The 17024-nt window shown below is 39.3% G+C and overlaps 1 protein-coding gene across 10 annotated transcripts in view; it reads right to left on the minus strand.

Moving 5' to 3' along the window:
* LOC122550511 (protocadherin-9) overlaps positions 1-17024 on the minus strand; it is a 700876-nt gene that overhangs the window by 628018 nt on the left and 55834 nt on the right. For 6 of the 10 annotated variants that reach the window (XM_043691349.1, XM_043691348.1, XM_043691345.1 and 3 more), the window contains exon 2: positions 4100-4177. The exons of the other annotated variants lie outside the window; for them this stretch is intronic. In XM_043691349.1, coding sequence (XP_043547284.1) covers positions 4100-4177 — 78 coding nt within the window. The remainder of the gene's footprint in view (positions 1-4099; positions 4178-17024) is intronic. 10 annotated transcript variants of the gene reach the window in all.

Genomic DNA, 17024 nt, shown 5'->3' on the forward strand with positions numbered 1-17024 from the left:
GCAGTTGCAGGGGAAGGTGCCGGGAGTGGAGGTTGGGTTGGTGGGGGGTGTGGACCTGATGTGGGAGTTGTGGAGGGAGTGGTCTTTCCGGAGCCCTGACAGGGGAGAGGAGGGAAATATCTCCTTGGTGGTGGGGACTGTTTGGAGGTGGCGGAAATGACGAAGGAGAGATGGCTGTTATTAGGAGAGATGGCTGTTTAGATATGGAAATACATAATCAAACATAGAACATAGAAAAGTACAGCACAGAACAGGCCCTTTGGCCCACGATATTATGCCGAGGATTATTCCTAATCTAAAATAAAATAACCTCACCTATGCGCCCTCATGTTCATGTCCAGCAGTCGCTTAAATGTCCCTAATGACTCTGCTTCCACCACCACCGCTGACAACACATTCCATGCATTCACAACTCTCTGCGTAAAGAACATACCTCTGACGTCTCCTCTATACCTTCCTCCTATTATCTTAAAATGATCACTCCTCATAGTCAATCTTGCCCTGTGGAAAAGTCTCTGGCAATTGACTCTATCCATGCCTCTCATTACCTTGTATACCTCGATCAGGTCACCTCTCTTTCCTCCTTCTCTCCAGAAAGAAAAGTCCGAGCTTAGTCAACCTCTCTCCATAAGACAAGCCCTCCAGTCCAGGCAGCATCCTGGTAAACCTTCTTTGCAGCCTCTCCAAAGCCTCCGTATCTTTCCTATAATAGGGCGACCAGAACTGAGTCATACCGAACATCATCTGTTCCATTACTTGAAATATCCATAACGCTGGCAGTTAATGTAAGAAAACAATGGTATACCATTATTACTCTTGTCCCAGACTCATCTATGTCGAGAGTGTGGTACTGGAAAAGCACAGCTGGTCAGGCAGCATCCGAGGAGCGGGAGAATCGACGTTTTGGGCATAAGCCCTCCTCGGATGCTGCCTGACCAGCTGTGCTTTTCCAGCACCACACTCCCAACTCTTTTATCTCCAGCATCTGGAGTCCCCACTTCCTCTCAGACTCATCAATGACTATTTACTAATCTTTCACCTTTGTTCCATTTCTTTATCCAACTTCATTTTTCATGCTTTATTTTTCTGCATATCTTCCTGTAGTGTCAGATTGCAGCCATTGGCAATATCAACACAACTGCCCTTGATGACAAACATTAAGCAAATAGTAAGTATATAAATATTCATATTGTAGGTATATTTCATTTGGTTCAGTTTCTCCTCTGAGTTATAAAGTATATATTAAAGAAACGATGGGGCGGCACGGTGGCGCAGTGGTTAGCACTGCTGCCTCACAGCGCTAGAGACCCGGGTTCAATTCCCACCTCAGGCGACTCTCTGTGTGGAGTTTGCACATTCTCCCCGTGTTGCATTGGTTTCCTCCGGGTGCTCCAGTTTCCTCCCACAGACCAAAAAAATGTGCAGGTTAGATGAATTGGCCATGCTAACTTGCCCGTAGTGTTAGGTGAAGGCGTAAATGTAGGGGAATGGGTCTGGGTGGGTTACGCTTCGGCGGGTCGGTGTGGACTTGTTGGGCCGAAGGGTCTGTTTCCACACTGTAAGTAATCTAAACTTGAGTATAAAATCTAGACTGCTGCACTGTCAGTGGTGACAGCTTTCAGATAGAACATTAAACCAAAGCTCTATCTGCCCTTTCAAATGAACATAAAAGGATAATAATGAACAATCTGAAAGAAGCATCTTGCTTTTTCAGTCAATATTTATTCTTGAACCACGAAAGTTTAAAAAACAAATCTGGTTGCTACTACATTGCAATTTGTGAGATCTTTCTGTGTGCAAATTGGTTGTTTTTTTTCAACCATGGCCACACTTCAATGGTACTTCACTTGTCTGTGCAGTGTTTTGGTATGTTCTGTGATCTTATGTTGTTAAAGAAATGTAACTTCTTTATTTACTGCACTAATTCATGTGGATCCAGGACACACTGAGATTTAATGTCCTTTAATTTAAAAACTTAAACTATACATTTGCATCTAAAGACACCACATTGCCAATATTTAATTAGTTGATTTAAAAAAATTTGATCTTCAGATTTGGAGGCACAAACAAAGCTGTCATTTACTGTCCATCTCTGGATAATATGAGACAGGGAGCTTTCTCCTTGAACTACTGCAGTCCCCGAGGTTGATCATGCTTTCCCCATGGTAATAGGTAAAGTCTATTGGTATCCTTGTGCAGTCTCAGTGATCTTGGGCTGAATTTATACATGCAGAGTTACATTGTACTTTGCTCAAAAACTGCATGAATCCATGTAAGACTCTGTTAACTCATTTTTTAGATTAGAATCAGTCTAAACATTATGCCACAGACAACAGAACACAGGGGGTTAACACCTAACATCTTATCTGGCCTGACACCAATTGTTAGAGTTGACCTGAGAATGTAACTTTTAAAAAGAGCTTTGTGATTTACAAATGAAAGAAGTGAAACTATCATGGTCATTCTAACAGACGAGAGACCTAACAAACAATCAAGTTATTTTTCAATGTATAATTTCTGTTACATCTCACTGTAAACATTTGCTATAAATTCTGTGTCTTACAATTGTGTACTCCACAACCACCTGATGAAGGAGCAGTGCTCTGAAAACTAGTGCTTCCAACTAAACCTATTGGACTATAACGTGGTGTTGTGTGATTTTTAACTTTATAAATGGAGGGAGAGATTAGTAAGGGACAACCTCCTAAATACAGATTAATTACTAACATGATTTTGCGAAGTGCTGCTTTTAAATTAACAAAGCTGTTAGGATAAAAACAGTTGAAACTTTTGACTGTCTCTCAAAAAAATTAAGAAGTGGAAAAGCAGCTTTTTAACAAGCAGCAAACACATTACAAATTTGTATGTCTCTACAGAGCTCATATTTCATTATAATGATGTACACTGTGATAAACTCTTGAATATGTTATTTCTCAGATTTGGACTCAAAGGAGTTCATGGGCAAAAGTGAAGAAAAAATGGTCAATTTTCTTGTGTTATGAGTACCAGGGCCTTGAATTTAGGAATGAGAAACTGTGAGGAATGGCCAGTCAAATGGAATTATCAGGTAGGCAACACCAACAGCATCATAAACCTTTCTTCTCTCTTTATGGGTTGACAGAGGGTGGAGAGTAGGCACTTTGCTCATCTCTGTATTAAAAATCCAAACACCTTTAAAAAAGATTGCCTCACAGCAGTGTGGATGACTTTAACCCTCAGTGGAATAATGTTCTACACTCAAGAATTTGACCATCCAATTGACCAGGTACCTCCTATGTATCAGGAGAACCAGAAGAGGGTAGTGGACACTGCTGAGGCTACAAACAAGCTCACAAAAAGTAACACGAACATCCAGAGACTCAGAAGTCAGGCCTTTTTTGGTCAGGAAAGGTCAACGATCCTGACAGGTGAGATAGGAATGAGGACAAGAAAGCAGCATGTGGAGGCCAAATTACTGAAGGACAGATAAGGGGTATGATCCTATGGGATGTTGGGATCTTTGCCATATGCACAGAAAAAATACCAAAAGAAGTACTCCCCCTTTCAACTCGTCTTTTCACTAACTTTGGTAGAAAAACTATCTTCCCACTCTGAAACACCTTCTACGGCCCAGTATTTTATGGCAGTGGATGTAGGGCCTTAGTGACAACTTAATAGCCTCAATAATGCTAAGGGCTGACAGGCTACTGGGTATCTCACCACCCCTCCTCCACGTGTGGGTTAAGTGTAGGCAAGAGATTGGCGGGCTACCCACCCAACCTCCATCCTTCAGTAAAAACAAGCCTGATGGGGAGAGCTGTAAAACCTTGCTTTTTTTACATCATTGACCACAATGCATTTAAAGTTCCTCAATTATCAGGGGAGATAATAACTACACTCCAGTGCAGAATTGTAGGAATACTGCAGTCAGAGGTGCTATCTTTTAGGCAAGACATTAAACGAAGGCCATGGCTATCTTTTCGCTTGATGTAAAAGGTCCCATATATGATTCAAAGGACAGGGAATTTCTTCCTGTGCCCAGGTCAAAGTTCATCCCTCAATTAACATCAGTAAAACAGACCATATAGTCACTAACACATTGCTAGTTAGGGGAGCTTACTGTGCATCGATTGCTGCTGTTCTTCTTATATTGCAGTAGTGGCTGTATTTCGGGGATATCCTGATTTTGCACAAAGTACTACAAAAAGGAAAGAGGAAAAAGATTTTAAAAAGTCATGAGGGACTTTTTTTTTAAAACTGAGAGTGGTTCATGTGTGGAATGAACTTCCAGATGAAGGTGGTGGATGTGGGCACAATTACAACGTTTTAAATACATTTAGATAAGTACATGAGTAAGAAACGTTTGGAAGGATATGGGCTAAGCTCAGGCAGGTGGGACTAGTTTAGTTGGGGATTAAGTAGGCATGACTGGTAGGACCGAAGGGTCTGTTTCCATGCAGTATGACTCTATGACTCTAAAAACATATTTTTCTTTCTTTTCGCTATGTTTGTTTCCCTTTCCTACTTGGACAGTCTACTAAGAAAATGCACTCAATTAACATGTACAGTTTATTTTGAATCACGTTAATCCTTAAAACTATGCTGCATGTTGCCATTTGAATCCATTACTGAAGGTTTTGATTGTATCTGATGAGTTGCATTTCAAAGTAAATGATCTTTCCCTATGCAGATTGTTAATAACTGCTCTCTCCGTGTTCAAAATGTAGGCTCAAAAGGGCATTCCTGTCCTTTAAATGTTATCAGCTCAGCTCTGATATTCTGCCAGTTCCCAAGCAATGTGTTTGCAGTTTACATGTTATAATTGACTTGGTAGCAGATGACATCATTCCGATCATAATTCCTGAGTCGAGTCCACTGATAAACCAAGTGAAAAGCCCTTTAACCTCCTGCTTTATACAATGCTGATAACTGCACCAAACGTATAATAACCTGCCTTAGCCAGGGGAAGCGTGATGCATACATAACGTTTCAAACATTTGCACGCAAATTGCTAGCAATATGGAACACTGATGTATTACAATTGTCTATGTAATGAAACTATATTCATTTCCACATATCTTTTATTATATCTTTTAATTATCTACTAACTCAGTAGTTTCCAACGTAGCTGAGGACCTAATCCATATTGATTCACTGACTCTGTGATATGCAAGTCTTTGCACTGTTTTTGTGACCATGTTTACAAACTTGGGCTGTAGAAGAATTAAAATTAAATTAAAATAATAAGTGATGGGTCTTCTTTTTCAGTGCTGAAAATGTGTTGCTGGAAAAGCGCAGCAGGTCAGGCAGCATCCAGGGAACAGGAGAATCGACGTTTCGGGCACAAGCCCTTCTTCAGGAATGAAGAAGGGCTTGTGCCCGAAACGTCGATTCTCCTGTTCCCTGGATGCTGCCTGACCTGCTGCGCTTTTCCAGCAACACATTTTCAGCTCTGATCTCCAGCATCTGCAGACCTCACTTTCTCCTTCTTTTTAAGTCACTCAGAGGGTGTGGGTGTTACTGGTTGGACCAGCATTCATTGCCCATCTTAGTCGTTTTTGAAAAGATGGTGGTGAACTGTCTTCTTTAACCGCTGCAGTCCATTTGCTGTGGATAGACATTAAGGAGGGAGTTCCAAGATTTTGACCCAACACCACAGAAGGAATGGCAGTATATTTCCAAGTCAGAATGATGTGTGGCTTTAACAGGAACTTGTAGATAGTTTGCTGCCCTTGTCCTTCTGGATGGTAGTGGTCATGGGCTTGGAAGACACTGGCAAAGGAATCCTAGTGAATTTCTGCAGTGCATCTCATGGATGGCATATACTGCTGCTACTGAGCATTGGTGATGGTGGGAGTGAATGTTTGTGGATGTGGTTCCAAAGAAACGGACTGGTTTGTCCTGGATGGTGTCAAGCATCTTAAGTGTTGTTGAAGCTGCACTTTTCCAGACAAGTGTCGAGTATTCCATCATACTCCTGACTTATGGCAGACGATGGACAGGCTTTGGGGAGTCAGGAGGTGAGTTACTCTCTGCAGTTTTCTGAGAATACTTTTGTAACCATTGTATTTATATGACTAGTCAGGACTGGAACTTGCTTAATCCTTTAAAAGACTAATTTAGTTAGAAGAAAATGTTTTTATGAAAATTCTCTTTCCCTCAGAGATGCACATCATTTAAATCTGATAAAGCATTGGCATAATAACTCAGCTCCCATACAGCTATAAATCAAGCCATGTTGCATTCCTAATGCTGTGATTGAAGTATTTTAACTGCTGATTACAGCTCGTGTTTGCACTCCACAGTCAAGCTCCAGTTGAGTTAATTCATAAACAGACAAACAGTAGCCAGTCTTGCAGGCCTAGTAGGTGGTTTAGAACTGACAGTGACAAGTAGATTGGTCCCTGAGACAAGAAAAGATACAAGACAATTCTGTAAGCAGCTGTTACTGCACCACAGGTACAGTCCAGAAAGCAGTTTGCCAGCAAGCCTTTCATATGTTTAGGAATAATGTTTTTTTTTGTGGGATCAGAAAGAGAGGGAAAGACTATGCAGAAGAGCTGGATAAAGATTATTTCTGATTCTTTCTTAACCAGACTATTGGTTCCAGCTTTGTTCAGTCCATGCAATGAAGCATCTGTTCTGCTTATGCTTGTTTTGTTTTAAACTTTGCAAGATTTACAGCCAAGTATTAGCAATCCTTCAAATAAAAGCAGATGCTTTAGATCTGAAATGAAAATAGAAAGTGCTGGAGAAACTTAGCAGATTTGGCAGCATCTTTTGACAGAGAAACAGAGCTAACGTTTCGAGTCTGATATGACTCTTCATCATAATTGAGTCTATTAACCCTGTTTCTCCATGTATGCTGCGAGAGCTGCTGTGTTTCTCCAGTCTTTGCTGTTTCAATGAAATCCCTGTCTATTGTCCTACAAGAATGATCTTTCATCCAATTTTTAAGATTGGTATTCAATTATTCCTCCTACAATGTTTAGGAAAATAATACCCAGATTTTCCGCTGAATTCTAAACCACATCTTGGTTTTAAGTCAGTGTCATGAGCAGGTATAATTTCTTCTACACATTAAAATTACGCTTCAAATTTACCTTGACCATTCATTAAAATACCAGTGGAAGACTTGATCATTTCTTCTTCCTAACGTGCAGTCTTTCTCTCCTATATTCTTGAACACATCGGTTCATATTCTCTGGAATATCAATGGGTAGCCCACATGAAATGATCTAGTTGATTGGTGTCTTAGAGTAATGAGACTTTACTCCCTCCTCCAAATTGTCTTGACCCACAAATGTGAAAGTCCTGGTTCTGAGAGTTACCTTGCTTTCAATTAACTTTTAAAATTGTAAAAAGGCCAACCTGAAAGGCTACTTTAACTTTTTCTTTCTCACACTGCTTGAACTGCTGCCTCCAGAATTTGCTGGAGTTGCTTGAAGACTACTTAAAGGCTTAGATAATCAAGCACAGAACAACTGAGCACTACACTGGGTATCCATTGAAAACTTCAAAATCCAAAATTAAGATCACACAACAACAGGTTATTGTCCAACAGGTTTATTTGGAAGCACTAGCTTTCTAAGTGCTGCTCCTTCATCAGGGGGTTGTCTGAAGCCAACCACCTGATGAAGGAGCAGCACTTCAAAAGCTAGTACTTCCAAATAAACCTGTTGGACTATAACCTGGTGTTGTGTGATTTTTAACTTTGTCCACCCCAGTCCAACACTGGCACCTCCAAATCAAAATCCAAAAGTTGTCAAATATTCAAGGGCATTAATGGATAGGAACCAAGAGGTGAGATACAGAGTTGTCTTGATCTAACTGAATGAAAACAGTTTGAAGGGCTGAATGGCCTAATCTTATCCCTCTGTTGTGTATAGCAAATAGAAGGTGCTTAAAGTCTGAAACTTTCCTCAAAATAAACATTTTCAATTTTGATTTCAGTACCATACCTGTCAAAAGACAGACAATAAAACACAACTGCAATGATCCAAATGTAAAGATTCACAATAGCTGTAAAATAAAGATCTAGAGCTCTGAATCAACTCAGCTAAATTACAACGTTAGCACACAGCTGATACTTGCCATTTCTGAATGCATTTGACTACATATAGACATAAGGAGATGGGTGAAAAAAAAACTGGTATTTCTGACAGCCTTATATTGTTATTTAGGCATTGGGTTTAACAGCAGACGACTAGCAAAATGCTCACAGGCTGTCTCTACTTTATTGAATCATTACCAGCTGCTGATAAAATTGTGCTATGGTGCCTGGAATTCCCTTGTGATTCCAGTGTTGCAGGATTATGGTCTGGGTAGGGAGGAACCATTCAAGTATTTGATTGTTCCAAAATGTTCTGAGGATTTTATATGTTAAAAAAGAAATCTGATATTCTGTGGAAGGACAGAGAAAAGCAAACTGTTTGATGCAAATAGAGTCATAAAACATCCACCATGTTGGAAAAGTTGAATTAAAGTTTTGAGTGCTTATTACCCAGGAAAGGACATATGTGTCAGTAATCATTCAATTGGGTCATAGCTGACTTGCAATTTAACTCACCTACCACCACTTGTTCCAAATTACTCTTGCCTAAAATGGTTCTATTAATTTCAACTTCGAACTTTTCAGTTGAATTCAATTTTAGCCTAAATATCACTTCCTTTGGTGGAAGGAAAGGACGAAAAGTTCCAAATGTCAAAAAGTGCTTCCTGACAGCACTCCTAAATAGTGCAATCTAAATTTGAGGTATTGGTACTAGACTCCTCCCACCAAAGGAAAACATTTCTTTCTATCCATTGTACAAATCCTTTCATCAGTTTAAACATTTCAATTGGAGCAGTTTGACACTATGACCCCTTAACCTTTCATATTCATTGCGAACACAAGGCAAGTCTATACAACAATCATTTCTTCACAAGTATAAAATTCCTTTATGACAAATGTAAAAATATTGAAGGGATATCCCTTTTGCCTTAATGGCAAAAAGCCAACTAATATGCATAGAATTATATTAGTTTCAAAATCCCGAGCAGTTAATGAACTTGCCATTGAAGATATTGTTGATCCAGAGATGCAGAGCAAGAATAGGAATAAGTCAGGCACTTATGAACATCAAGACAAAGCTTTGAGCTATCTATTTATTGCCTTGCAAGGCAGTTCTTAATGGATTACATCCAAGAACCTGTACACAAACTGATAAATAACTGAAAGAATTGCGACGAATAGTAAATAATCATCTTGTCTGCATTTGGGTTAAAGATAATATATTGAAATACATTTAAGTCTCGACTGTTTTTGAGAATTTTTAAAAAGCTAAATTTGCTCATTATATTTTACATTTTTATTTATTTCCCAAGAGAGCACTTCAAAGATTAAACATTAAAATATTGTTAATATATCAGAAAAGAAACTCTTTATTTATATATTACATGTTATATTACTGTATGATATTTATTAATGCTGGTCAAATTTTAAAATTACATAAGTAACTGTAACCCAGGAATGAAATTATCATATTGTGAACTGTAATTCTGAGAGTCAGTGAAGATTTCACGAAGAATAATTGGAACAGTTATGACTCAGTAAAACAAAATCTATAAAGTACTAACAGATTTCCCATTATCTAGCTCATGGTGAGATTGGGATATGCTTAAGAAAAAGGTCAGATATAAAATATTGTAATCAGAAGAAAGTGGAATGTTCACATGAAGTCATGGTTATGCATGAGACTTTTGTCTTAAATTTATATTTGGCAACCTGGCAGCATGATGGCAACTAATGATGTTCATACATTTTCTTTGTTAGTCATACAAAAACAAAAGCACAGTTTTTTCACTCATTCCCAAAGTTTAATTTGCTCCGGTATTATCCTAATCTAGAACACAGTATTATGCAAAGATTCATCCTCCACGTTTCCTAAAATGAATGACTCTTGAAATTTAGGGGGCAAAGCAGAAGCAACCAGGAGAGAGTCTGGCGAATCAGGAAAGAGAAAATCATATAAAATCTGAGCTGGATATTTCAGAAGAGAGGAATTAGAATTGAGGAAGAGAAGAGTTAAGGAATCAGAGCAAGAGAGGACGTAAGGAACGTAAATGCCATTGGCTAAATATGAAGAGAGAGAAAAAAATCTACGTGAATTTAGGAGCTTGAAATCTCTTACCAGAAAGATTAATTGATTCTAAAATTCTGAAACATCAAAAATGCTGAAATGTGATACTCTTGCCCATTTGGACATCAATGTAAGAATAATCTGAAAGCAATGATAACAATGGGGTTGGTTAACTCAATTGGCTGGACAGCTGGCTTGTAATGCAGAATAATGCCCTGAGCATGGCTCCATACATGTAACACCCTCTGTGTGAAAAAGTTGCCCCTTAGGACCCTTTTTAATCTTTCCTCTTTCACCTTAGACCTCTGACCTCTAGTTTTAGACTCCCCTACCCTGAGGAAAAGACTTTGGCTATTCACTTCATCCATAATTTCATAAACTTCTATACGGTCACCATTCAGCCTCTGACACTCCAGGGAAGGTAGACCCAATTTATTCAGTCTTGCCTTATTGCTTAAACCCTCCAGCCATGGCAACATCCTCGTAAATCTCTTCTGAACCCTTTCAAGTTTAACAATATCTTTTCAAAAGCAGGGAGAATTGAATGCAACATTTCAAAAGTGGCCGAACCAACATCCTGACATCCCAGCTTACTCTACTCAATGCACTGACCAATAAAGGCAAGTGTACCAAACACCTTCGTCACCACCCTGTGTACCTCTAACTTCATTTTCAAGAAACTATGAACCTGCACCTCAAGGTCTCTTAGTTTGGCAACACTCCCCAGGATCCTCCCATTAAATGTATAACTCCTGCCCTGATTTGCCCCACCAAAAGGGTGGCACAGTGGCTCGGTGTTTAGTACTGCTGCCTCGTAGTGCCAGGAACCCGGATTCAATTGCACCATTGGGTGACTGTCTGTGTGGAGTTTGCACATTCTCCCCATGTCTGCATGGGTTTCCTCTGGGTCCTTGGTTTCCTTCCACAGTCCAAAAATGTTAGGTTAGGTGGATTAGCTATGTGAAATTTAGAATTTGAGAGATTGGTGAGGGGGGGGGAGCTGGATGGGCTACTGTTCGGAGGGTTGGTGTGGATTTGATGTGCCAAATGGCCTGCTTCCACATTGTAGGAATTCGATGAAAAAACAGCAGCACCTCAGTTGTCTCTAGTTCATGAGAGAACAGCATGATGGTCTGGTCAGACTATGGCAACTTTACTTTCAATGGAAGAAAAATCTCATCCTGCTTTTGTTCATCAATCTGGTCACGTCTTCTGTTATCTGTACAGCCCATGAAACAGAAACAGATTTTGGTTTTTGTCAGTCGACAATGATGTGCCAGTGATATGAACACCTCCAGGACAAAAAAGCTCAAAAGGTAGGGATGCAACTGTCAGCCTTTTGTAATCTAAAAGAAATAAGATTCTATTTTGAAGAAAAGCAGGCAAGTTTTTCCTGGTGTTTGGCCAATATCTTTCCCTAAACCAAAAAAATCACGAAACAGATCATCTCATTATCATGTTGTAACATTTGGAAACATGCTGTGTGCATTTTGACTCCATGTTTCCTACAATGCAACAGTAACTGGACTTCAAAAGTGCTTTATTGACTGAAAAGCACTTTGGGATGTTCTCATGTTGTGATTGGCACGATATTTTGTAATAATGAACATGGAAGTATCGGCACTCACTGATATGACTATGGCACTGATGAGTAAGTTCTCATTTAAAATCAGGCTTGAGCATGATTCAGTGATGAAATGTACCTATATGTCAATTAACTGCACTGTACACGCAAATTATTGCACAAGCAGTTTTGAGACAATCCAACATGACAAGGTAATTTTATAAACATACATCTTGTATTTTATATGCAAATAAATTCTCAAAGATTATGCCAAAAACAAATTTGCTTTGATCTTACAAACATCATGTTTGCGTAAGAGAGTGACGGATTGCAAAAGCAAGGAACCCAAAAAGGCTACAAATTAATTGCTGAAAACAAATCCCTGCCTTAATGCTCAGCGCTATACCATAATTATCATTAGAGATCTGCATTCAATATGAGGACTGATCAAAGCACTGGGGCTTCTCCTCTTTTTTAAATGGAGCAGAATTTCTATGTAAATTGGTTGTATTTGTAGACAATGCTAAATTGAATGGGGCAGTTGAATCAGATGAGGTTGGCAACACCGTAAAAAGTGAAGGAGTAGAGACTGGAAATCATTGAGGAAGAAATTTAATACAGATGGATGCAAGACACTGAAAGCAACGGAAAAAATTCAGGGAATGGACATCTTGAATGACATTGAACTAACTAATGGTGAAATGAAAGAGCTCTAACAGACTCAGTCAGCACTTAACATGTCGAGTCACTCTGGAGCAGTAATCAACAAAGTAGATAGGATGCTGAATTATATAACTAAACCCGTAAATTACAAGCTGAGGTGTTATGTTGAAACTGCAGCACTCTGGTCAGACTTCATACTGAGTGTTGGTTATCAAAGCACAAGGGAAGCATTGAAGATTCAGGAGCACTGCAGGAAAGAGCTATGTCTCCGATCCCTGATGTGAGACAATTGATTGATGAGCAATGTCTGGAGCAATTTGGTCTCTTCAGCCTTGAAAAGGAAGGGAGACTGAGAGGAAACTTGATGGACATATATAAAATAATAAAGAATATATAAAAGATAAAACCCGAATGACAACTCGTCTTGCTCCTTCAACGGATTCTCATAAATGCACAGACATTTACCTCACAGAAAAAAGGTCATTCAGTCCATTGTGTTCATGCTGGTCAAAAAAGATCTGGCTAATCTCATTTTTCAGGTTTTGGCTCCACAGAAAAATTGTCAAACATGATTTGACATCATTTAAGGTGATATTAGAAGTGAAGTTGTGCAAAGAAATGTATTTTCAGGAGGATCTAAAAGGAGGAAAAAAAGAGGGACAGGGAGACTTATAGAAGAAATTCCAGAATTAGGACCTCAGCAGCTGAAGGCACAGACCTCAAGGAAAGATCAGTGAGCCTGACATCGGTGGTGGGCTAGTTGTTGGAGGAAATCTTGAAGGACAGGATGTACTTGCATTTGGAAAGACAAGCACTGATTAGGGATAATCAACATGGCTTTGTGCATGGGAAATCATGTCTCACAAACTTGATTGAGTTTTTTGAAGAACTAACAAAGAGGATTGATGAGGGCTGAGCAGTGAACGTGATCTATCTGGACTTCAGTAAGGCGTTCGACAAGTTTCCCTATGGGAGACTAGTTGGCAAGGTTAGATCTCAGGTAGAACTAGCCATGTGGATACAGAATTGGCTCAAAAGTAGAAGGCAGAGAGTGGTTGTTTTTCAGACTGAAGGCCTGTGACTAGTGGAGTGCCACAAGGATCTATGCTGGGTCACTACTTTTTGTCATTTATATAAATGATTTGGATGTGAGCATAAGAGGTATAGTTAGTAAGTTTGCAGATGACACCAAAATTGGAGATGTAGTGGACAGCGAAGAAGGTTATCTCAGATTACAACAGAATCTTGATCAGATGGGCCAATGGGCTGAGAAGTGGCAGATGGAGTTTAATTTAGATGGTGCTGCATTTTGGGAAAGCAAATCTGAGCAGGATTTATACACTTAATGGTAAGGTCCTAGGAAATGTTGCTGAACAAAGAGACCTTGGAGTGCAGGTTGATAGCTCCTTGAAAGTGGAGTCGTAGGTAGATAGGATAGTGAAGAAGGCGTTTGGTGTGCTTTCCTTTATTGGTCTGAGTTTTGAGTACAGGAGTTGGGAGGTCATGTTGCGGCGGTACAGGACATTGGTTAGGCCACTTTTGGAGTATTGCATGCAATTCTGTTCTCCTTCCTATCGGAAGGATGTTGTGAAACTTGAAAAGGTTCAGGAAAGATTTACAAGGATGTTGCCAGGGTTGGAGGATTTGAACTATAGGGAGAGATTGAATAGGCTGTGGCTGTTTCCCCTCGAGTGTCGGAGGCTGAGGGGTGACCTTATAGAGGTTTATAAAATCATGGATAGGATAAATAGACAAAGTCTCTTCCCTAGGGTGGGGGAGTCCAGAACTAGTTGGCATAGGTTTAGGGTGAGAGGGGAAAGATATAAAGGAGACCTAAGGGGCAATTTTTTCATGCATACGAGTATGGAATGAGCTGCCAGAGGAAATGGCGGAGGCTAATACAATTGCAACATTTTAAAGGCATCTGGATGGGTATATGAATAGGAAGGGTTTTGAGGGATATGGACCGGGTGATGACAGGTGGGACTAGATTGGGTTGGGATGTCTAGTTGGCATGGACGAGTTGGACCGAAGGATCTGTTTCCGTGCTATACATCTCTGATTCTGTGACTCTGTGAGGAATGTTTAAGAATCCAGCATTAGAGGAGTGCAGATATTTTGGAAGGGTTTCGGAAGAGGAGGATACTGAGACAAGACATGACAAGGTTATGGAGGAATTTGAAAATGAGGATCCAGATTTTAAAATCAAGTCCAATGTATAACAAGTAGCCAATATAGTTAGTAAACATCAGACAGGTGAATGGGATTTGCTTTAAATTAGGATTCAGGCAGTGGAGTTTGGGATGAGCCTAATAGGGGCTGCCCTGCAAGGAGCGGTAGGTTCACACATGTGAAGGAAACGTTTAAGCTAATGATTAGTTGCTTTTCCAAACAAAGTATGACCAACATCAGAAATGATAGACTGGTAAGGGTGAAAACTTTGAAATTACTGAATTTGGTGATGCAATGGGATGTGTAGATTTTGACAGATAAATGAGTTGAAATGAATATTCATCTTATGATTTTGAGCCTCTACTCATAAGCACTTTCCCCATGAAATATTTTAATGATTTGGAGCAAATGGGATCATCATTTATAATTTCCATTCAGCTTGCAAAATTGTTTAATTACACTTCTTTCCACTGATAGGGCTCGTTCTGTTGATGAACTCATGCATATTTACATTGGGCAGTGCACTTAATCCAGACCAAATGGTGTGCACTGACATGGCACAATAAAAGAGCATAAAGCATTTCAGAACACAGCTGTCTGATATGAATTTTGTGAACATTTCCACTTCGAGTAAATTCAAGGTATTCTCGAAACACGAAGGCTGGATTCTTAGCTAATCACCTGGATGGGAAGCTGATGTGGCAGATCAGCCGCTTGATTCACAAATCACTTGATTTTCATTCCGCAGCATTTTATCATAATCAACAAATACTCAGCATCGACTTTAAACCTCAGGCAGTAAGGTTAAAACCTCCAATAACTGTAATAAAGACACAAATGCCTAAAGTTCTGTAATCACTGGAGAGTCGGCCAGTAACATTTCAGTCATTAACAAAAGACACAACAAGAAAATCAGTTCCTTGTTAACACTGAAATGGTAAAGAACTATCAGGAATGTCCTTGACCACAAGGGAACATTTGCTTTGCACCAGGCAGAGTTTTACTGCAGTGAATGTGAAACCAATGCAGTGTGTGAGTATCTCCTTGAGGAGCTTATACAGCACTTCAATCTAAATTCAATTTGAATGGCTTAAGCACCGGGATTTGTTGTATATTTTACATCAGTATTAAGTCAAAATTCCTTTGTAACAGTGCACAATGTGGCCTATGGACCTCTCAGAGGTAGATACTCAAAATTGCCAGGAATCACATAAAAAGAATTCTGCAACACCAGAAAAAGAACTTGCATTTATTCGAAAGACCCAAAAGCCTGAGGTCATCCAGATAACAAATAATTTTATTAGTATTTCAATTTGTTTCCATTATCGATATTCAACATGAGAAACCAAGTCAGAGATTTTCTGATGTAAAACATCACATTTAAGTAATGGATATGTATTGACAAGGCATTTCAGATCTGATGGAGAGTCATTTTGAAAACATTAACCTTACTCCTTCAGATACTGGTAGATCTGGTATGCATTTTCAGTGTCAGAGTTTATGTCAGATTTTAAGTTTAGGGATTTCAATAATGTGGATCAATTAAAACCCTTAACTTTAAGCATATGTAACAGGTTTTCGTCTTTACAGACATAAGCATTACTCCACCTTTAGGTTTACTTGTGAAAGAGCAAGGGTTTCAAATTTCCATTGATCATCAGTATTGTGTCTTATTCTAACAATGTGCCTCACAAATGCACTGTAGCACTGGGCCCTGTTCACAGGGTAAATAGAAGATCCTCTCATTTGCATGGAGCAGATAAGGGCAATGTATCACAATGAATACATTTTGCAATCTACTTGCCCCATGAGTGAGGAATTGCAAGTTTTCCCTTGGGTTGGTGGAGGGGGTGTTGGGGTGTAGCCAAGGGCCTTCTTTAATTTTAGACATGATCTCTAGAGTAAATGGAGACTAGCCTGGATATCATTTCGATGCCTATTCCACAGAAATTGTAGATCCTTCCTTCTAAGCGTACATTATTCATTAATCAATTTACTATCAGGAGTGGTTCCTTTCTCAGCAAATCAGGAAAACTCCAGGAATGATAGGAGCCTGAGTGATCATGTCTCTATTATCATTTTCTGGGAGTTTAACCATTCTCCCACGAGAGTTACTGTAAGGGATAACAAGGGAGTTTAGGCCCTTTCATACCAGAATAGAAAACAATCTAATTAATTATTTTACTGAAATACATTAGGCACACCATACTTTATTAATCTAGCAATAACTATAGACGGTTTACATTTCCTTTTCAATGTCTCCATAAAACATTGCAATTACTACAGTGTTCAAAGTTAATTACAAGGATACAAGCTTTGAAAGGAACTAGTGTCTTGTAACTGGATTGTAGCCTTTTCTGTTTTCTGCCCAGCATGTTGGTTTCATTGGTAGTTTAATTTGCTAGGTTTAGAATGGACACATGGGAAAACCTAACAAAAACAAATTCACATGACTTGCAGTGTGTGAATTCATCTGTGTTCAGTCCCTTCATCCCTTGGCACAGAAAGTCTATAGGCAATACAAA

Source organism: Chiloscyllium plagiosum, chromosome 6 (genome assembly GCF_004010195.1).
Source record: "Chiloscyllium plagiosum isolate BGI_BamShark_2017 chromosome 6, ASM401019v2, whole genome shotgun sequence".
NCBI lineage: Eukaryota > Metazoa > Chordata > Chondrichthyes > Orectolobiformes > Hemiscylliidae > Chiloscyllium > Chiloscyllium plagiosum.